Below are 23,993 nucleotides of genomic sequence, written 5' to 3' on the forward strand. Positions count from 1 at the left end.
AAGGCAAATTTTTTATTATCAAAATTCTATTTATCTCATTTTATTAAATATCGGAATGCATTTCTGATCGCTATTTTGTCACTACTATAGCAAGTTCTGAGTGTTTGAAATATGCTCTGTAATACATCAGTCCATACGTCAAAGCGATGGCCGTAAACGAGATTCGTTGAGACCTGTGCGAGACATCGTAGGACGGAAGTAAAACGTACAGTGGAAATCAAAGTGACCAACATCTGCCAACGTTGTCAAATATGCACGCGTCCTCTTTCGAATGCTGATGTAATCAAGACGGAAGTTTTCCCTGTGTCCGAAATCGCTTCCTACTCATTATATAGGGCACTATATAGTGGAGACGCCATTTTGTAGTGCAGTCCGAAACCTTAGTGAGGGTTATGTGGGAAATCCGCTCAGTATAATATGAATTTATCATTTTAAAAACCCATCAGCCGTCTGATCTGGCACGTTTTAACTGTGCGACAGTAATGATGTAAATACCAGCGCGACAGACTAGTCCTTATCCTGTCATTCTTCCAACTCTTCTCTACTCCACGTTGGTTCAAAGTCGTATGGAATAATCTCCATGTCACATACGCGAGGGAGGTGGATGTATGTGCAGAAGTATACAGTTTAATAAAGTGCAGAATATACCATATATATATATATATATATATGGCAGCATGGTGGTGTAGTGGTTAGCGCTGTCGCCTCACAGCAAGAAGGTCCGGGTTCGAGCCCCGTGGCCGGCGAGGGCCTTTCTGTGTGGAGTTTGCATGTTCTCCCCGTGTCCGCGTGGGTTTCCTCTGGGTGCTCCGGTTTCCCCCACAGTCCAAAGACATGCAGGTTAGGTTAACTGGTGACTCTAAATTGAGCGTAGGTGTGAATGTGAGTGTGAATGGTTGTCTGTATCTATGTGTCGGCCCTGTGATGACCTGGCGACTTGTCCAGGGTGTACCCTGCCTTTCGCCCGTAGTCAGCTGGGATAGGCTCCAGCTTGCCTGCGACCCTGTAGAAAAGAATGCTGCGAACAAATTGCTCCAAGTCTGTGCGCAATTTTTAATCAATCTCTTAGCAGCTCCAGGCTACCAACTGAATGGAAATCTGCTGATATTGTACCAATCCACAAAAAGGATTCTAGAGAACCGGCCAAACACTATCGCCCGATATCCCTCCTGTCAATTATCAGCAAAGTTCTCGAGCGCTGTGTTTTCACTTGCTTATATGATCATCTAAAGCGCCTAATAACAGATCTCCAGCACGGTTTTCTTAAAAACAGATCATGCGTAACACAACTGCTCTCAGCTCTACACGATATTGGCAAGAACCTGGACAAGAACATTCAGACGGACATTATATACTTGGACTTTGCAAAAGCTTTTGACAGTGTGGACCATAACATTTTACTAGTTAAATTAAGAGCATACGGGGTTATGGGTCCCCTGTTATCGTGGCTTGATGATTATTTATCTGGCCGAGTCCAATGAGTGGTTCTTGGAGGTGCCTCATCACAATGGGCTCCCGTCACTTCTGGCGTGCCCCAAGGGAGTCTCCTGGGTCCGCTTTTATTTGTTTTGTTCATTAATGATTTACCTGATGTGATAAGCCCTGGTGTAAAAACAGCACTTTACGCTGACGACACAAAGATATTCTCTGCTGTCAAAGCTGTTCCTGATTGTGTGGATGTACAGGATAGTTTATCAAGAATGAGTGACTGGGCACAAAACAACAACATTCAATTTAACACCTCAAAGTGCAAAGTGCTCACAGTTACACGCAAGAAACAGCCTTTAAATTATGATTATAGCCTGAATCACACCAAGCTTGGGCGCATGACTGAAGAAAAGGACTTGGGCGTCATTGTTAACGAGACACTCTCCTGGGAAACGCACGTCAATGCAATCGTCGCAAAAGCAAATAAACTCCTAGGACTCCTGAAGCGTATGTGTTCGTTACTCATGGACGGTTCGGTGAGACGAACATTATATCTCTCCCTCGTCAAGTCCCAGCTATGCTTTGCTACTCAAGTCTGTCACCAAGCCAACAGTACTTGAAAGCAAGGATTGAGCAAGTGCAAAGAAGGGCCACGCACTGGATACTGAGAACCCGCGTCGGTGAACTCTCATATGGAGAGAGGCTAGAGAGGCTTAACCTCCTACCTCTGGTGTATGATAGAGAATTAAAGGACTTTTTTTTTTTACAAATGCCTGTATGGTCATACTGACCTAAATGCACACAACTTTGTCTCTTTTGTAACACACGGCCGCACAAGGCAAAGTAATGCTCTAAATCTGAAAACCACTTTCTGCAAAACTTCAACATTCCAGGCCTCATACTTCAATGGAATTGTGAAACTATGGAACTCTGTTTGCTATGCTGCACCCAGCGCTATTTTCAGCAGCCCGAACTCTTTTAGAAACTATGTTGTAGTATTTCTGTGTAAACTACTCAAAACCTGCTACGATATAGAGAGACCGTGCACCTGGTCCGCCATCCGATCTTGCGCGTGCCATCAAACTTGGCGCACTGACTTTATTATAAATCATATTTATCATAAATGTATGTGTTGTGAACAATAGTTTCATGATTTCACTTTTTTATTGTTAAAAGTGGGCGGTATCTCGCATGGGTTTTCCCGTTCATGCTGACCCCTTTGGGTAACATTACCTTTTTTCCTTTTTGTAAATTATTGTAAATTTTTTGTGTAATTTATTATGTATTTCATATGGTTAATGTTCCCAATAAAGCTGAAAGAAAAGAACAGGATAAAGCAGCTACAGATAATGAGATGAGATATATATAATATATATATACACACACAGTGAGACAATATATAACAGGCAAACAATCCAAAACGGCAGGCTAGATCAAAAACGAGAATACAGGCAAAAGGGTTGGTCGAGGCGCAAAGTACATCAACATCTAAGCAAGGACAAGAATGAGAAACAGGCAATCAAGACAACGGGTAGAAAGGCTCGGTAATGCATATCGTAATACTTCACGATGGAAATGCATCAGCACAGTCCTTAAATAGGCAAACACACAGTTCCTTAATTGAGCTCAGGAGCACCTTGTTCACGGCGCGCGTGCAGCCCGAGGCGCGCCTTCAGGTGTATGCGCCACAGCACGCAGGACTGACACTCCATCACTGATGAAGCTGGCAAATCTCGAAGTTAAACTAAATCAGAATGATATGGCGATCTGGCCGCTGTGTAAACAGTTTTCAAAATGGCGGCGCTGACACTTCACGTTTGAAGTCTCGCACAAGTCTCATGAAGATCACGCGGATAAGCAATGATTGCCGTGGACCAAATTCAACATGGCTAAAAAGCAAAAAGGCTAATAAGTGTAATGTGACAATACGAGTCACGATACAAGGTTAATAAAACCGAAAACGTAATTGAATAACACGTTAATTAAGAAATAAAGCAAGTTTAAAAATGACTTCGGTTCCCCTTTAATACAGGCCGAGCTGTGACGTTTTCTGCTGTACATCTGATGACCAATTGACTCGAGGTGACTTTTTGTTTCCTCTTTAGTTTCCAGACTGATGAGTTTTTTTCACAGCTTCCCACATGGGCTTTCTTTTTTGCTTTCCTTGCAGTTTGGAAAAAAAAAAAAAAAGAGCTGAATGGACTGTTAATAGGACCTGGCTGCATCGTCTCCGTTGTGTGTTTAATCACATTTGCAGGTGGATGGGAAAGCTGACTCATGGTGATGTTTTCACGAATTCTTTCCAGCTTGAGTTCCAAAAGGTGCATTAAGAAACTTTTTTCATCTGCGGCATAGATGTTTTAAAGATACATTAAGCCCTATTTAGGCCCCTTAGTCATGCTGGAGGATGAAGTGATATGGCTGAGCATCTCTCTCTCGGTGTATCAGGTGATCCTCAATCCTATTATTAACCAAGCAAAGTAGTTTGTAGACGTGATGAAAGGTTTTCAGTGGTTGTGCAGTCTCACTCAGACTTTTAGAGCTCCTGAATGTGACTGCGTTTCTTTCTTCCTGCTGCTCTGGATCAGTTCCAATCAATGCTGCATTTCCTATACACACACACAGCTTGGTGTCCTCTGCTGGTGCAGCAAAGAGTCTGCCAAGGGACGAGCACTCAGCATGACTGGATATACCGCAGCGTATATACACACACACACACACACACCTTACTATCCTTATGAGGACCTTCCATTGGCATAATTACTAATGCAGCTACTTCCTGCAATGCTAAACCCAAATCTAACCCTAGCCTTTTCCTCAAGAGCAAAAATATCAGAATTGTCAGATACATGTGACATTTGGTCCCCAGCAAGATATCAAAACATCATGCCCCACCTCTTGCAGCTCCCCACCCACCCCATACATACTCATTGCCTTAATTCACATAAACCATCACTTCCTCTTTCTGTGCACCAGGAAGCCTTTCTTCATCAGTTTCTGCAAAACACACGATGGTATTTAAACCATCAGCAATGTCCAGGTTCTGTCCCAAACACTCGAACTGATGTGCAATAAGTGCCCTTACGACGACGTAACCTGTTTTACAAAACGTCCCAACTGCTCCAATCCGGTAATCGTTTCATTGAAGAAAAAAAAACAATCAGTGTGCGCGTTACAATATAAACGCTAAAGAGAAAAATATGAAATCCATATAAACGAGATTGCATCCACTGTAGCCTCGGATGCTGTTCTTGGCTGAAAGGAGTGGACCGTGGTGTTGGAGTGGACCTTCTGCTGGTGTAGCTCATTGGTCATGTGCATTTGAGATGCTTTTCTACTCACCATGTTTGTAAAGAGCGGTTATTTACGTTGCTGTCAGTTCGAACCAGTCTGACATTTCTCCTCTCGTCAACGAGGCATCTCTGCCTGCAGAACTGGATGTTTTTTGGCACCATTTTGTATAAACACTGGACATTACAGGCATTTAGCAGGACGCTCTTATCCAGAGCAATGTACAACACCATGAATGCTACACGAATGCAGCAATGTAGTTTTAGTGACATTTTAATGGACTAATGAAACCATAAAAGTGAAGAGCAAAACAAGATAAGCGAAGAAAGATGAAATAGGAAAATAAATATTTATTTATTCTATCTACGTATACTGGATATGAGCAGCCATGCGCTGCAATTGGCTACTCTACTACTAGGCTATCAGCTCATATACCGCGAGTAGAGAAAAACAAAATGGCAGAGCATGTTGCTGAACCAACGGAGGATGAAATAAAAACTCTGCTCAAAAACAAAACCCCCAAAAATACAAAAAAAAAATTATATACATCTTTTTTTTCCCAATAATAATAATAATAATAATAATAGCATTTTCCCCAAATCACACCTGTCAGTTCACCAGTTTGTTTACATTCTAAGCGGAAATGATTTTGTCGGACATTTTGTATAAAAGTTTTTATTTATCAAATTTGCAAAAAATAAAAATGCTCCGTTTCTCAAAATCCAGTGAATGTTGATCGAATAACAGTTATTCCATTCAATCGCTTCATCCATGGCTTATAGGAAGAAGAAAAAAAAATAAAGATGCAAAAGCTAAAAGATTCAAGCTAAAATTTTTCCCTTTTTCCCCTCTTCAGAACTGCAAAGAATTTAAATTTGTGGTCAGTTGGACATGTTTAGACCCAGATGGTGCTGTTCAACCCTGAGACAAAGTGAAGTTACTGTGGGAGAAACAGTGTCGTGTATTCATGTAATTACAAAGACAGTTGAAATGCAGGAGAGTGACTTTCAGGGACAACACGGCACAGGGCAAGACCAAGCATGCCCATGGGTGTGTGTTTACTGTGTCGAGGCGTCACACAGAAATTTTTATCACGGACATAAAAAAACAAAGCAAAACACAACAGATACAGATATTAATAATGGGCCTGGAAAAAAACACACGCACACAAATATTTATTTCTTGTAAATCTTTCTATTAAAAGGTAGACTGCCTTTTCAGATTTTTCATGTGTCGGTCATATAATTTTCCCGACGCCCAATTATTTTTGTTTAGTGGACTGAAAGCTACTGAATTTGAATGACAGACTTCCAATTTTATTATTATTATTATTAATTTTTTTAAACAGAACAATTAATGAATTTAGGGCCACATGGCCTGAAATCCTCTGCTATTTTTTTCCTGCTTCACCATGACCCAATTCAAGATGCTATGTCATGCATCACGTGGTGGGCTTTCCCCGTTCGCGCAAGGCATTGTGGGATTTGAAACAAGTTTGAAACCGGAGAGAAAAACAGAGGACGTGAGTGTGCGAATGAAACGTGAAAGAGCGACTACAGTAACAGAAAGCGAGAAGAAAAGACGTTATGTTATATACAAAGGAAAGGAAACGCAGGACCAAACTAATAAATATGGGCGCTCAGCGAGCACCTCGGTGTGATCAGCTGTTCGTTTAGCGACAGAATGATGGAACTGTCAGTGCACGCTCAAAGGTAAACCTGTAGATGGCAGTAATGCAACACTGTGGATGCCAGCTGCCGTAAAACCCAAAAGAAGAAGGTAAACCTGCACATGCGCACACGGACTTCCTCTGTCTGCTTGACTGCGCGAAGCGAGCGATTTCATGCACATTATTTGCTTTAATCCCTTCAAATTAAATAACTTCCCAGCCACAGAATGGCCTGGGTTATTTCTTTTTTTTTTGGAGATATTACAGAAATAAACGTGTCACAATGACCAAATTTTAGATGGAACTAAATTTCACTGATTTTATGAAATCAAAAGGCCGACTAGCTTTAACTGTAAACAAACAATATTAAAAAAATTATATATATGAAAATTACAACCTAAAGAATAAAACAATGCACATCAAACTCGGGGCACTGTTCTTAACATATAATGTACACTGGGGAAAAAAAAACTCCATTAAAAATTTTAGGCAGGTTAGTCTGATGCAAATAAAATCGCAAATACACAGCAATTCTTTCTTTGCCTTAGTTTAAAAGTAGTTTAACTTTATTTGTAAAGAAAGAGAAAAGCAGAAAAAAGGAAACTGGTTCAAAATCAAGGTTTTTGTTTTTTTAAATGCATGGAAACAAAAGAATACAGTGCAGTTTTTATAAAACATGAACCTCATTCATAATGTATTATTTATAAACTATCATTTTGAGATTTTTTTTTAATTAAAAAATCAAAAGCTCTGAATTTTGGCTTTTTTTTTTTTTTGCATTTTTTTTAAACATTCGACCTCGTGCTCAAAGCTGCTGTGTATAAATATAATTGGCTTCAGAGTAACATTTCTTTTTTTTATATCAAACAAAACAAAAAAATTCAGACAGATCAAGATCGTAACGAAAGCCACGTTCACGGTCGCCTCCTCTTCCTGTAAAAATGAACCGTTTGTAACTTTCCGTGTTGCATGTTCTATTCTTGAAACCAGAGTTTTGGTTCTTTTCTTCAAAAGTTTCACTTCCGTCACCATTACTTTACAATTTTCAAGTAAAATCTTTTCAATGTGTTGTGTACCTCGGGTTTGGTAGCGTATTCTGATTGCGTCATTTTACAGTTAGCGAACATTCAGGCTGATAACTTGTTCCAATCGTGTTCTGTCGTGGCTCGCGCAAGTGTTCTGAGTTTTGTCACTTCATTCGCATCTTTGTTCGGTCCTTCTTAGCTAGCGCTTAATCTGAAAAGGCTTGGGGTCTCTTTCTTTTGCTGAGTTTTTCTGGATTACAGATTGAACACAAAAGGCTAGTATCGATGTCAAAGTTAGTTTTGCGTGAGTGTCTTTTCGATCACATTCTGAGCATCGCTAATTTTTCTGTTTGTTCATTTCATAGACAAACGTTGTTCGGATGAGACACTAAAAACATAAGCTAAGCATAAAAACTAGAAAACAACTCTTAAAAAAATAAAATAAAAAATGAAAAATACGTACAAGAGGAAATCGTCGCACCTGCATCTGTTTTCACAGAATCTAAAAAGATGTGTCCATTATGGACCAGACACGTCTCGTTCGCTTAGTTATCGTCGCCGGGTTTTAAGTGAGCATCAGATTCTTTCACTTTGCTCTTAGCGTCTTCGTCCTCTTCGTGAAGTTTGCTCTCTTCGATATCCTCATGAAGTTTAGTTTTTTCTAGATCCTCATGGACTTCGTCCTTTTCTAGCTCTTTCTCTGGTCTGTTTATTGGCTGAAGCTCCTCCTGCACGCTGGTATGTTTGTTAGTATGTGCACAGATAGACAGACAGACAGACAGACAGACAGACAGACAGACAGCAACATGTAAGATACATTACAGGAGATCCTTTCAAATGCATAAGCAATACAACAGTTCGGCATGAAACATACAACGTCAAACAGAAGAAAGATGAAAGGATTGCACCACACCCAAACCAAGAAAATCAGCCACCAATCAGAATCATACCAGTGCGTTTTGATTGTTTGAAATGATCGTTTATTATTAAAGCTATAGAAAATCAGAAATCAACAGAAGATGATCCAGAAATAACTGCATACCACCAAAACGATTTGACAAGATTTAAAAAAAAAAAAGACAAGTTTCAAATTGATTTTCACAGGAAATTGATATTTTATGAGACAATAAATGTGTTTAAAAATATATTCTCAATGTCACTCGATCATCAGGCTAGCTGAAAAGATATCGTATAAAATATATAAAATAACATCCAGGTCAAATGTACAATGTCCACTTTTCATTTGTCTCACAAAATAAGAAGCTCTTTGAAGGAACCAGAACCAGTGGAACAGTACCACTGTTCCAACTAGTGACACACCCGGTTTGGCAGATCTAGAAGCACCGCCCCTTCCTGTCTCACCATACGCTCTCTTGCTTTGTGCTTTTCAACTCTATGCCTGCGTCTCCATGGCGACCTCGGCAATAACGCACGGCGAGGACGATGGTGAGGATGAGGAGGACGACTACGACGCCTCCGCCCACCGCCGCAGCCAGAATTCCAATCTCTGAGAGTTTCACTAAAGAGAGAGAGAGAGAGAGAGAGAGAGGTGATAGAACGACCAGATGTTCACACAGGAATTACTGCAAAACGTGTTATGACTTCAGTATGAAATGAAAAAGGGATTTTTTTATTCCTTTTTTTTTTTTTTTTTTTACATATAATCAACAATAAAATGTTACTGTAGAAAAAGATCTAACTACTACTACTGTGTCACTAGTTGGAACAGTGGTACTGTTCCACTGGTTCTGGTTCCTTCAAAGAGCTTCTTATTTTGTGAGACAAATGAAAAGTGGACATTGTACATTTGACCTGGATGTTATTTTATATATTTTATACGATATCTTTTCAGCTAGCCTGATGATCAAGTGACATTTTGAGAATATATTTTTAAACACATTTATAACTACTATCTATAACTACTGTATAATGCATTCGTTTGTCAGTGCAGTGCTGCAGAACATATTCTTCTGGTGTCAGATGAATTTAGAGTCCTCAGAGTCTGCGTACTTGACAGTCAGAAACCCAGTAACAGGGACACAGCAAGATAAAAATAATCCCTCGTTTTTGCGATGACCCGATCAAGGAGAAGCCAAGATAAACCTATGCTGTATCTCTCACGGTCGCGGCGCCTGGTCTCACCTGACTGAACGACCTCGAGGCGGATCTCGCCGGTGTAGCTGTGCACGTCGGGAGGATTGTGCACCAGGCAGGTGTAGGTGCCGTTAAAGTGGGGCTGCACGTTGTTCAGTTTGATGGAAGCGTCGTTCTTCAGCACGTTCCCTGACCACACCGCGTGACCTTTAAGCAGACCTTGGACAGGTGGAAAGGGTTTCTCTTTATAGTGGAAGAAGTACTGTAAGAGAAAAAACAGAGACAGTGGAGACAGGAAACACTTACTGAAGCAATCATTGCTCCACCCCTCTTACAGACCACCATGTATACACAATACTGTGCAAAAGTCTTGGCACCTTTTTTTTTCTTTGCTTCTCCATACAAACTTTTAGATTTCCATTTTATGACTTCGACATTGGGGCGGCACGGTGGTGTAGTGGTTAGCGCTGTCGCCTCACAGCAAGAAGGTCCTGGGTTCGAGCCCCGGGGCCGGCGAGGGCCTTTCTGTGTGGAGTTTGCATGTTCTCCCCGTGTCCGCGTGGGTTTCCTCCGGGTGCTCCGGTTTCCCCCACAGTCCAAAGACATGCAGGTTAGGTTAACTGGTGACTCTAAATTGACCGTAGGTGTGAATGGTTGTCTGTGTCTATGTGTCAGCCCTGTGATGACCTGGCGACTTGTCCAGGGTGTACCCCGCCTTTCGCCCGTAGTCAGCTGGGATAGGCTCCAGCTTGCCTGCGACCCTGTAGAAGGATAAAGCGGCTAGAGATAATGAGATGAGACTTTGACATTATCGAGTCAAAACATTTTAGAGTTCCAAACAGGTTTTTTTTTTCCCAGCACGTTACAGAAAAAAAACATTTGTAATATGTCTGAGCAGCATATTACATACTTAAGAGCGCACTTTTCAGATTAAAAAAAGAAGGCACAATGAAGGCTACTGGGTTTTGGTGCAAAATGAAGAAGTGAGTGTGACAAAGTGTCCAGAAGAACTGCGGCTGGTTCTGGAAGATGCTCAGTAAAACCTACAGCTCATTTCCTTATCAAACTGCACTCACTGGACCCGAGACTGCTTTTTTTTTTTTTTTAAAGCAAAGGGTTGTGTCACACCAAATATTGACTTTGTTTCATTTATTATGGCTCACTGATTACTGTTTATAGTGGTTTTTTAATGTTGAAACATTTCATTTCATTATTTTTAAGCCATTTTTGGTCGACAGCACTTTTTTACATGTGCCTAAGACTTTACACACAGTACTGTGTGTGTGTGTGTGTGTGTGTAATATATATCGGCAAATTCCATCCATGTTCTTCCTGTCAATAAATTCCACTTTATGAACATTTTTGAAAGCACTTTTCTGCTAAAAAAAAGTTTCCTTGATAAATGAATGAACAGTTTATAACTTCAACAAAACAGACTTCATGCTAAAACTATAATGAATTTCCTGTTACATAGTTGTACTTTGTGACTATATAGGACACAGTTATACAAGCAAGTTATTTATAAATCATGCTATCTGTTATCACCCAGATGAAGACGGGTTCCCTTTAGAGTCTGGTTCCTCTCAAGGTTTCTTCCTCGTGTCGTCCTTGGCACAGTCACCTCAGACTTGCTCATTTGGGATAAAATTTAGTTTATATGGTTAAAAGTCTTTATTTTTCCATAAAGCTGCTTTGGGAAAATGTCCATTGTTAAAAGCGTGGTACAAATAAACTAACTTGATAAATGGAAAATATTACAGATAAAATCTTTCCATGACAAATATGGGTGTAATAATACATCATGACACGATGCATCGCGATGCAAAAATATCTGACAATGTACGCGATTCACACTGTGCAAACATCATTCTATGATGTATGTAATACAGATACACTGAACACCAGAGATCCCAATCAGTACAGAGTTCAAATATACACTGGTCACATGATCACACTCTTTACTGGACAGCCTACGAGATCTGCACCATGACGTGTCCACAATAGCCCGATAGCTCCGGATTGCAACGACCAGCACACATTAGACATTGCACGAATAACCATGTTACAACGATTAAAAAGAGCTCTTCAGTAGCTTTTCAATAACACCAAAGGTCACAGAAAGCGGCCACTTTAGCCGACTTTGGAGCTCCATTTCTGCTACAGAGCTCATTATGTTTCAGTCAGTCAATTGTTTTCCAAGTCCTCAGCTCAGACACTTTATTTATTCAGTCAAGCAAATTATTTTTTGAAGAACTTATGTTTTTCCTTTTTAAGATACAGTGAGCCCATATTATATTTTGTTTACAATATTAAACTACTGTTTGTAGCAATTTGATTTTTTTTATACAGACGAAAACACATATTGTTTTGCATTGGTTATTATTCAGAAATTAAAAAAAAAAAAATTAGTCCTTGTCTTTTTTTTTCTTCCTTCAAATTTTGTTAAACATATTCTGGAATATTGAACTGAATCGAATCTAACAAAAAAATAGTTTTGAAACCAACTTATTCTGATAAATTTTACCATGGTGACCATACCCAACTATTTTAAAATATAACATTTATTAACATCATGCTTCTGCAAACACTAAAAGTCATGTTTTCTTGTTTGTTTTACACAGTTTTTAGAGCCAGTGCAGCCTGCCTTGTATAAGAAACCAGGAAACAGGCAGAATGTGAAAAATGGCTTTCAGTAATCCAGCACTCCATGTGGCCAGGAAGCAAAAATGTGTTTGTGTTTTGATTTTTTCATATCACAAAAGTGACTTTTTTTGAGAAATCAAACGATGGTTACGTATGTAACCGCGGTTCTATGAATTTCGGATGACCGCCAGAGGCGGTGCTTAAAGCACCTGGATGTTCATCACATGCTCATGCAGTTCGAGTGTATATACCAACAAAGTCGCTTGCGACAGGGGTGACGTATGCCACTGCACCAGTACTTAAGGTACGTTCACCCCGGAAGCATTCTCTTGGCAGTCTTCTCGTCAGCCTTTCGAGTGACAGCCAAGCTCTGGCAGTCATCCGAAATTCATAGAACCGCAGTTACATACGTAACCATCGTTCTATTTCATTTCTCCTGACCGCCAGAGGTGGTGCTTAAAGCACCTGGATGACTAATACCAACAGGGTCACGAGGAAGACCTACTTACCCTACGAACGGCTGAAAAGGGTGGCTGTGGCCAGTGGATTGTGCATGGCCACATTAACCCTATAAAACCTTGCAAACGTGCAAGTTGAGACCCATGAGGCAGCAGCACAGATATCAGAGAGTGGAAATCCACGTAGAGCCGCCCATGATGCAGCCACACTCCGAGTGGAGCGGCCTCGGATGTGGGGAGGGACCGGGAGGCTGCTGTTAGTGTAGGCATGGCTAATGGCCTCCACGATCCAGTTCGACAGTCTCCGTTTGGACAACGCGTGGCCGCACCTATGTCCAGTGTGACACACAAACAGTGCATCCGACTGTCGAAATGCAGCAGTCGCTTCAATGTATGCCCTGAGTGCTCGAACTGGGCAAAGAAGGACGTGACCTTGGCCCTGCTCATTCTCCTCAGGCGGTGGTCTGAAGGCTTCCAGGCTGAGGGGCTGATTGGTGTACGAAGAGGAGAAGTTCTTGGGCAGAAACGAAGGATTAGGCCACAATGTTACACCCGTGCCATCGGGGCTCCATCGCAAGCACTCCTGGCCGATAGACAGGGCGTGTAGTTCACCCGCTCTCTTAGCCGATGCCATAGCTAAAAGGAATGCTGTCTTTAAAGATAGCCATTTGAGCTCCGTCCTCTGTAGGGGTTCAAATGGAGGTTTACACAGTGCACTTAAAACCAGAGGCAAGTCCCAAGCTGGTCTTGGACTGCGTTGAGGGGGTCTTATGCGCTGAGCACCTTTAAGAAAGCGGCTCACCAGTGTGTGGGATCCCACAGTCAGCCCGTCCACCCTGTTGTGCATTGCGGATATAGCCGCTACATACACCTTGATGGTGGAGGGTGCAAGGCCCTCATCCAGACGAGACTGTAAAAAGCTGAGAATCACCGGTATCGGGCAACACGTCAGTTCCTGATGGCGTGCTTGGCACCAACTCACAAAGAGCTTCCACCTATTGGCATAGAGCGCATTGGTGGAAGGTGCGCGGGAGCACTGGATGGTCCGCACAATGGTCGGCTCACATTCTGCTAGCAGTGGGTCGGGCCCTTCAGAGGCCACACCCACAGCTGCAACCGTGCTGGGTTCAGATGCCAAATTTGACCCCCCCATCTGTGAGAGAAGGTCCATCCGTGCAGGGAGACACCAAGGCTCCCCGTGCAGCAACCCGTACAGGGTAGGGAACCAGACTCTCCCCGGCCAATTGGGGGCTACCAACAGCACCCTGTGACCCTCCTTGAGGATCCTCTCGAGAGTGGGCAGAATTAGCGGGAGTGGTGGGAAAGCATACAGGAACTGCTGTGGCCACTCGTGTGCCAGTGCGTCTTGGCCCAAGGGGCTCGACGTTTCTTTCAGTGCAAACCACAGGGGACAATGTGTCGTGGCCTGAGAGGAGAAAAGGTCCACCTCTGCCCTGCCGTATTGCAGCCAAATGCTCTGCACCACTTCCGGGTGCAGCTTCCACTCCCCCGGGTCGGGGTTCTGTCGCAACAGAAGATCCGCAGCAGTGTTCCTCACTCCTGGTAAATGCATTGCCCTCAGGCTCAACAGACGAGGGTAAGCCCATGTCAGCAGGCGCCGAGTGAGCTTCAGGGAAGGTAGTGACCTGGTGCTACCCTGGTGGTTTATATGATAGACCACAGATGTATTGTCGGTCCTTATAAGGACATGCCGACCCGCTAAAACCGGAAGGAAATGTTTCAAGGCGAGGAAGACGACCCGCAGCTCTAACACATTGATGTGTTGTCCCCGCTGTTGTGGGGCCCATACGCCCCGGGCAGTCCTGCACTGCCACACTGCGCCCCAGCCGATCAGCGATGCATCGGTGGCGACTACTTCTCTGCGAGAGGGTATGGACCCCATGGGGACCCCCCGCGTTAGGAAAGAGCGCTCTCTCCATGGATGTAGACATGAGGAGCAACTGGCAGTGATTCTGACTGACCTGTGCCTGTGATGTTGTGGATGTAAACCAAGGCTGTTCATCCAGATCTGTAGAGGCCTGAGTGTGAGGAGGCCCAAAGGAACTACCAACGAGGCCGCGGTGAGCATACCTAGCAGTGTCTGGAAAGACCTGAAGGTCAGGGTTCGTCCCTTCCTGAAGCGATGTAACAGTCGGACAATATCGCTCACCCGTCGCTGAGACAGGGTTGCCCTCAACAGCTGAGAGTCCAGCTGAAGGCCAAGAAACACAGTCTTCTGGCTGGGTGTGAGGGAGCTCTTGGCGTGGTTCACCCTGAGCCCAAGCTTGGTGATGTGAGAAACCAGCACGGCTGAGTCGCTGAGCGCGTCTACCCTTGACTGAGAACAAATCAACCAGTCATCCAGGTAGGGGAGGATACACATTCCCCTGCTCTGAAGTAGGGACAGTGCTGCCGCGATGAATCTCGTAAAGATTCTGGGTGCTAGGGAAATTCCGAACGGTAATACTCGGAACTGGTAAGCCCTCCCTTCGAAGGTGAAGCGGAGGAACTGCCTGTGATGAGGAGCAATGGGAACGTGAAAGTATGCATCCTTCAGATCGATGGTTGTGAACCAATCATCCCATCTGATGCCGTTTAAGACGTCGGATGTGCGCAGCATATGGAATTTGAAGACCTTGAGGTGGTCGTTCAAATGTCTCAGATCCAGTATAGGGCGAAGCCCACCCCCTTTTTTTGGGATGATGAAATAGGTGGAATAAAACCCACCGTTTTGTGAAGGTGGATCTAATGGCTCGATGGCACCCTTTTCCAGGAGGGCCAAGACCTCCTGGCATAGTGCCAGAGCTTTGGCCTGATCTTTTACTATGGTCATTTTGACCCCTTGAAATCTCAGCGGTCGGCATCTGAATTGCATGCTGTAACCCTGAGAGAGGGTGGATACAACCCAGGGGTCCGATGTTACCACTTCCCAGTAGGTGAGTTGTTGACTGGTGAAGTGTCCGACCGCCGGAGTGGAGTAGTCAACGTCTGCCTCCACGCCCCCTACGGCCCCTGGGGGGGGGGGGGGGGGGATTGTATCCCGACGTGCCTGGCGAAAGGGGCGGTTAGCAGCTGGCTGGTGGAATGTATCCGGCAAGGGTGCCCATGTCTGTACAAGGGGCCGCGGAATTGGTGGAACAGCGGCAGGCATCAAAGGTGGTCTTTGCGCCCGCGTGGACACACGCCTCAGGCTGGCAAACTGCTGCCTGGCTTGAGTCACCTGAAGGGTGTGCTCCAAAGCCTGTTGTGCAGTGGCACCAAAGAGCTGTCCCGGAACAACTGGGAGAGTGCGGAGAGCCCTCCTGCAGGGCTCTGAGAGTGGTGACTGAGCCAACCATACCTGACGCCTGGCGAGGGTTAAAGACGAAATTAGTCTGCCCAGCTCCCTGGACATGAAAGCAAATGCCTGCAGCGAGGCCTCACTTAGGCTTTGCAGTGATGGGTCTGCTCCAGAAGACTGAAGGGCCTGAAACTGGGCCAGGATCAGGTGAGATAACGAATTGCCTATGCGTGCAGCCCGTGCTGCAGCATCATAGCTCTTCCCGATTAAGTCATCGGTCAAACGACACTGTGGCCGTGGACAGTGAGCGTCGGGTCTCAACGCCTCGTCCGGCGAAAGGATCAGGGCAGCAAGGGCCGGTTCGATTGTTGGCATGCTGACCAGACCATGACTGGACGCATCCTGCATGCTAGCCAGCGCCCGACAGTCGCTAGGAAGGTGGGAGAAATGCCTGGGGTCCGCCCAGCATCTCTGCAGCGCCTCAATAAAGGGGGCTGAAGGTGGAATAGTGAAAACAGCAGAGGGGGAGGCCTGTCTAAAAAAGGCACTCTGCATCCGTACTTCAGATGGCGCCGTGTCCAACCCCAGGCGGGCTAGCGCCATTTTTACCGCGGGCTTGACCACTGATGTTCGGCTATCCACTGAGCCCCTCAGTGAACTGCGGCCAGTGTCTATGGAGTCGCCCCCAGAGCCGTGGGACCTATCTACCTGTTCGTCCTCCCATTCTTCCGCATCTAGGCTGTCAGATGCCATAGTGGAAAGCACGTCCTCCTCTTGAAGCTCCGCGGCCGGGGACAGCACCAGAGGCTGTGGCTCAGGAGGAGTAAATGAAGCAGCAGTGGCGAGAGCATCAGCAGGCCGTGCCTCAGGCGGTTGTAGGTTATAGAGCAAGGCCTTAATGGGCAATTCCATGTAAATGTCAACCTCACCATGCAAAAATAAAGCAACATGTAATACATCAAAACCACTCCCAGAGATATCACCTAGGCCTGTATTTTACAGATGTGAATAAGTTGAACCAATCTGTAACCAACCTAATATGTCACTGTCAGTCTTTCTTTCTTATAATGTAAAACCCAAGCTAAAATCAACTTTGATCATGTACAATTCTATATTATTGCTACAAGCCACAGAAATGTATGCAAAAATCCACAAAACAGCAAAACAATAGCCATCCTAAATATTATTTAAGAACTTTGATAGTTTTAGCTGATATTTAGAGAGTTTTTCAAAGGGTTATGGTGGTTAAATTGCTGATTTTCTAAACATACGCCATGTCTATTTCAGACGCGTCACATCCGTAACGGAATTTCGTCACATCCATAACGCTGACTTTTCCTTCCGAAACTCTGCATGAAATACAAAATATTTTAAACAAAGATTTTTTAATATTCACCTTGGACCCCTCTATCAAATGGATATCTCCATTTCAACATTAGGTTTACGATTTCACAGAGTTTGATAAAAATGTACAGTCACCCAAGAAAAGTGATACTTTTTCTGTCACATCCATAACGCATCTTTTATTGGCATTTTCTGGCATGCCCTAGATGTACTATGGGAATTGTTCTTGTTCTATCACTTCTCCAGTATGGTACAGCCTTAAAATATGCAACACCTGTTTAAATACTGGGAGACAATAAAACATGCACTGGGTCATTTGTTGCCATTTTGAGTTCAAGTGTCACGTCCATAACGCTGGAATTGCTCTAATCTCAGCAAACTCTGAAGCCAAGGTGTCCACTCGTTGCACCAAGGGGTCCACCTTCTGGTGTTTGGGCCTACAGGGAGCCTCACGTGACGGCTGCTTAGGGCGCTTCCTAGACTTAGGAGACAGAGCGCAGTCGCTCGGTGCTGGGGGCAGTCGAGAGCCCAAACTGCTTTCCAGCTGAGCAAGCCTAGCAGTGCGTGCGGCTAAACTGAGGCAACTGCAGTTCATACATGCCTGTTCAGTTAATCCCTGTCACAGACAATCGATGCCGGCAGCTCGGACATCGATCATGACCATCCTCTGGCTCGAGAGGGGCTCGACAATCAGCACAAAACATAAACATGACCGCTGTTTATTCTACTTACCTAAATATGGATTAGGTGACGGTAAACAAGCAGTGGCAAAGTACCAATACAGAGCCAAGCAAACAAAACGAAATATATGCGGCGGAGTCAGGAGCGAACACACTCACCCAACCGCGTTCAGGTAATCAGCAATCAAAACTGAAATAAACAAGCTACAGCGCAAATCAAAAGCGCACAAAAACACCAAATAAGTATCACACTTGCAACAAAACGATACTTATTAGATCGCTACAAGGCGAGAAAACACCCATATGATCGCGGTGAAACTGAAACTTATAATTAGAAGTTGCTAGCTGCCGAAGTCAGAGCGAACTCACTCATAAACGGCTTAGCTGAAAATACTTTACTTACCTTAAAGCTTCGAGACAAATCACTTAACCAAATGGCAAATCGCAGTCTGAAGAGGGCGAGAAAAACGCAGCTCCAACCCGTTAAGAGTTTGCAAGACTCCAGGCAATTGCCCTTAGCAAAAATAATACAGCTCGAAACAAACCTGCTTTGCACGAGAAGATGCAAGAGAATGCTTCCGGGGTGAACGTACCTTAAGTACCGGTGCAGTGGCATACGTCACCCCTGTCGCAAGCGACTTTGTTGGTATATACACTCGAACTGCATGAGCATGTGAAGAACATCCAGGTGCTTTAAGCACCGCCTCTGGCAGTCAGGAGAAATGAAATAGAACTTTAGGTTTTATGATCCGTGACCAGTTACAGTTTACTGATGTCAAATTTCTCCAACTTCCAGCTGAAATATAAAAAAGAAAAGAAAGCAGGCGGCACGGTGGTGTAGTGGTTAGCGCTGTCACCTCACAGCAAGAAGGTCCGGGTTCGAGCCCCGTGGCCGGCGAGGGCCTTTCTGTGTGGAGTTTGCATGTTCTCCCCGTGTCCGCGTGGGTTTCCTCCGGGTGCTCCAGTTTCCCCCACAGTCCAAAGACATGCAGGTTAGGTTAACTGGTGACTCTAAATTGACCGTAGGTGTGAATGCGAGTGTGAATGGTTGTCTGTGTCTATGTGTCAGCCCTGTGATGACCTGGCGACTTGTCCAGGGTGTACCCCGCCTTTCGCCCGTAGTCAGCTGGGATAGGCTCCAGCTCACCTGCAACCCTGTAGAACAGGATAAAGTGGCTAGAGATAATGAGATGAGATGAGAAAGCAGGTACAAAAGGGAAAAAATGGCAACTGACAGGCAGAAACTGAAGCTCTTGAATAGTTTAACTAAAAAAAAAAAAAACACTATTTAAAAAAAACAAAACCACCACCTGTGATCTGGAAAGCACCAAAACAGTGCTGTTTGTTTGCGCTTCATCTGATGCCATTCAAAGCAAAGTGCATGGTTTTATTTTTCAATCTGTGCAATGGAACCTGATTGTTTTGGTGCGATTTGGAAAGTGTTTGGGTGCTGAGAGATGACACAGGTCAGAAAATCTGATCACTTAAAAAAAAAAAAAAGGAAAGAATTACATCATACAATCTGAAAAAAATTCTAAAAATTCACTACGAGATTGTAAATATTTATTTCATATTATTTTGAAGGGGAACTGAAGGCAAATTTATTATCAAAATTCTATTTCTCATTTTATTAAATATAGGAATACATTTTTGATAGCTATTTTGTCACTAAGTTATGAGTGTTTGAAATATGTTATGTAATATGATGGAGGTAAAACGTACAGCGGAAATCAAAGTGACCAACATCTGCCAAGGTTCCCTGTGTCCGAAATCGCTCACTTGTTCACTACTCCCTATATAGGGACTACACTACCATTCAAAAGTTTGGGGTCACTCTGAAATGTCCTTATTTTTGAAAGAAAAGCACTGTTCTTTTCAATGAAGATCACTTTAAACTAATCAGAAATCCACTCTATACATTGCTAATGTGGTAAATGACTATTCTAGCTGCAAATGTCTGGTTTTTGGTGCAATATCTCCATAGGTGTATAGAGGCCCATTTCCAGCAACTATCACTCCAGTGTTCTAATGGTACAATGTGTTTGCTCATTGCCTCAGAAGGCTAATGGATGATTAGAAAACCCTTGTACAATCATGTTAGCACAGCTGAAAACAGTTTAGCTCTTTAGAGAAGCTATAAAACTGACCTTCCTTTGAGCAGATTGAGTTTCTGGAGCATCACATTTGTGGGGTCGATTAAATGCTCAAAATGGCCAGAAAAATGTCTCGACTATATTTTCTATTCATTTTACAACTTATGGTGGTAAATAAAAGTGTGACTTTTCATGGAAAACACAAAATTGTCTGGGTGACCCCAAACTTTTGAATGGTAGTGTATATATACTGAGCTCATTGGTAAAATGAAAAACCCTCTTTCGGACACTAGTCCGTCGCGCTGGTATTTACGTCATTACTGTCGCACAATTAAAACGTGCCAGATCAGTCGGCTGGTGGGTTTCAAAATAATAAACACATGCAGGTGTTTTTGTGATAAATCCATATTATACTGAGCGCATTTCCTACATTAATAAACACAAAGTACCTGCAGCTTTCAGTTTTGTTTTTTTTTAAATCAAGGCTGAATACTTTCTTCTTCGTTGCTGCCTTTTATTAAATCAAATTTGAGACTTAATTTGATTTCTTTCAGCACGACCACAATGCATGATGGGATATATTGCTTTGGTTAGTGACCATCGTTGTACACTGCTTTTCGTGATGCATTGTGGGATACTTTGAGTGCACTATATAGGGTGTAAATAATCCTCGTTAAGGTTTCGGACAGCGCTACAAAATGGCATCCGCACTATATAGTGGGTAGGGAGCGATTTTGGACACGGGTTGTCAAAAGATGCGCGCGCCCTCTTTCGAATGCTGATGTAATCAAGCCGGAATTTTTGTTTGTTTTGATAGCAATCAGGAAAGTTTGAAAAAAGTAGGCGGTAATCGTCATTTAAACTCGTTTTTGTGCAATATTTCGTTTAGAAAACAGTTTTCAAAATGGCGGCACTGACACCTGGCTGACACTTCTTCACGTTTCAAAGTCTCGTGAAGATCGCGCGGATAAGCGACGCCTGCCGTGGACCAAACGAACTAAATTCAACATGGCTAAAAACTGAATAGGCCGATAAGTATAATATTTAATTGCAATTAGTTATCAATACGAGTCACGATATAAGGTTACTAAAACCGAAAACGTAATTAAATAAACATGTTAATTAAGAAATAAAGCAAGTTTAAAAATGACTTCGGCTCTTCTTTAATGCAAATGGCACATTCCACTATCCTTCTTACACTACACACACACACACACACAATGTGCTTATGGGGCTGCAATTTTTTCCTCAATAGGTATTTTGTGAATAATTTCACCGATGACGTCCCCCAACATGAAAAGACGTCCTCTCTGTGTTCACTTCTCTCCTCCTCACCTCTTCCCTCTTGTCCGGGCCAAGTGGTGTGAAGCTCCAGAAGACAGACACTGACTCCTCAGACACAGGAGAGCTGGATTTGAAGGTGCACTTGAGCCTCACATCGGTCCCGTTAACCGCCGTCAGCTCTTTGGGTGTGGTCACCTCGACCGCCAATGTGCGGTACACACCTGGACACATACAGTGGAGATACGTGATTAACGTGTGTATCCCAGTCTGTCTAGTACGCCTGTAAGGATCACAAGGCCATTAGGTGTCTCGTTTCTTATTTCGAAGAGATATATGGGCTCTTTGGTAAAACCAGCATCGATACAGACTTGACAACACACCCTTGGATCCGAACAACACCCAAGCAAACAACTAAGAAATGATCTTCAAATATGTTGTGATGAAGCAGATTTACCGTTACTAGGCTTGTAATGGTATATCGTGCGATAATAAATAGTGATACAGATTTATGATGATTCGAATCGATGAAGTTAAAAAAAAAAAAAAATCACTTAGTTTTTCCTCGCTGTTATTGCATTATTTAGACAGCAGAGGGTGCAAAAACATACAATAACATGGGAATGCAAGTGACTTCACTAGAGGTGGAAGTAACAGCGCTAATGCACCGAGCTCTACATACAACCCCGATTCCAAAAAAGTTGGGACAAAGTACAAATTGTAAATAAAAACGGAATGCAATGATGTGGAAGTTTCAAAATTCCATATTTTATTCAGAATAGAACATAGATGACATATCAAATGTTTAAACTGAGAAAATGTATCATTTAAAGAGAAAAATTAGGTGATTTTAAATTTCATGACAACAACACATCTCAAAAAAGTTGGGACAAGGCCATGTTTCCCACTGTGAGACATTCCCTTTTCTCTTTACAAGTCCATGCTCATCATGTTTTACTTTTACTTTTCTTAAATGGAGAGTGTGAAATACCGCTGCATCACTTTTATGAGTGATTTTTGCAATAGAACACTAAGTTAGTGTCACTAACCCATAGTAGTAGGATGAGTGGGTTCATGGATTTCGGTCTGTTGATTGAGAGAACCATGGTGTTTGTGTTGTTCCAGCGAGAGTGTTGTTCTGTTTCGTGTGTGTGTGTGTGTGTGTGTGTGTGTGTGTGTGTGTGTGTGTGTGTGTGCGCGCGCGTGCGTGCGTGCGACTAACTACTGTATTTGAAATGCACACTCGCTTGACTGGATCTGGGTATGTAAGGCTGTAATCGGGTGGAATCCGCGTCTCCTTCAGTTTATCTAGAGCAGATGTAAAACCTGCGACTGTTAAACCACAGCTGTGCGCTTCTGCTTCTAAAATAACCTGTCCTTCGTAATCGTGTTAACTGAGAATTGTCATTGACAGACAGGCTTCAGATTCTTCCGTCATCACTCAAAAAAAAAAAACAAAAACGTCGTTTTTACGGATTAGGCCTATAAGTAGTAGGCAGTTTAACGAAATATTGCAATTGCAAGCTTAAAAGGATTTCGGACGCCTGATTGGTTAAAATGCAGGAAATTGCATCTAAGAAATACAAAATTTTCTGGGGGAGGACCCCCAGACCCCCTTCAAAAAAATGTCCCAGGTCACGTCACAGCACCCCCTGCCGACAATGTCTTCCTGCGCCGCTGCCTCCAGCTGTTCCTTTTTTGTACCTTTAACTTTTCCAGCCTCTTATTGCCCCTGTCCCAACTTTTTTGAGATGTGTTGCTGTCATGAAATTTCAAATGAGCCAATATTTGGCATGAAATTTCAAAATGTCTCACTTTCGACATTTGATATGTTGTCTATGTTCTATTGTGAATACAATATCAGTTTTTCAGATTTGTAAATTATTGCATTCCGTTTTTATTTACAATTTGTACTTTGTCCCAACTTTTTTGGAATCGGGGTTGTAAAATCTGGAGAGCTCATGGGCTCGTCAGAGTGAAGCCATCTAGCCATCATCTTACCACTCACATCGCATGTATTTGGCTTGTGTGTTAAACCGTCGTATCCGATCAAATTTGCCCGAGGAAAAGGATCTCCTGACTTTCCCCCCCTTTCATTACCTCCTCCTTTTCCCCCCCTCACCTTTACCCACATTCCTTACATATCTTTATAACGCTCCCCTTCATTGTTATTGTTTTTTTTTCTATTTCCAGTCCAGTCTGATTTTTTTTTGAATGGCTCCTTTACTACTATTATTTTTCTCTTATACAATGCATCTTCCTCTTTCGTATAGTTCTTCCTTTCTGTTTAGCACAGTTGTTGAAACAGGATTATTTTCTTGTGTTCTTTGCCATTTTCACTTCATTCTCACAGTCACGCCTTAACAGTATTTGTTGTCGCATAAGTCACTGTGACAATATTCATGCAGCTTGCGACCAATAAATATTGTTAAGACGCGACTGTGAGAATGAAGTGAAAATGGCAAAGAACACGAGAAAATAATCCTGTTTCAACAACTGTGCTAAACAGAAAGGAAGAACTATACGAAAGAGGAAGATGCATTGTATAAGATAAAAACTGAAATGATGCCCGTTGAAATACGTGTAATTATAGTAGTAAAAGAGACGTTTAAAAAAAAAAACAAAGACTGAACTGGAAAAAAAAAACAACAGTGAAGGGGAGCGTTATAAAAGATATGTAAGGAATGTGGGTAAAGGTGAGAAAATT

At 43.0% G+C, this 23,993-nt stretch overlaps 1 protein-coding gene across 1 annotated transcript in view; it reads right to left on the reverse strand.

The window, feature by feature from the left end:
- Nucleotides 1-7,042: 7,042 nt before the first annotated feature.
- The window catches only part of mpzl2b (myelin protein zero-like 2b), a 38,244-nt gene continuing 21,293 nt past the window's right edge, over nucleotides 7,043-23,993 (reverse strand). Inside the window, exons 2-5 of the mRNA XM_060912951.1 lie at nucleotides 21,341-21,510; nucleotides 9,556-9,769; nucleotides 8,776-8,932; nucleotides 7,043-8,148 (exon numbers count right to left, since the gene is read on the reverse strand). Coding sequence (XP_060768934.1) covers nucleotides 7,959-8,148; nucleotides 8,776-8,932; nucleotides 9,556-9,769; nucleotides 21,341-21,510 — 731 coding nt within the window. The 3' untranslated portion in view covers nucleotides 7,043-7,958. The remainder of the gene's footprint in view (nucleotides 8,149-8,775; nucleotides 8,933-9,555; nucleotides 9,770-21,340; nucleotides 21,511-23,993) is intronic.

Source organism: Neoarius graeffei, chromosome 28 (genome assembly GCF_027579695.1).
Source record: "Neoarius graeffei isolate fNeoGra1 chromosome 28, fNeoGra1.pri, whole genome shotgun sequence".
Lineage (NCBI taxonomy): Eukaryota > Metazoa > Chordata > Actinopteri > Siluriformes > Ariidae > Neoarius > Neoarius graeffei.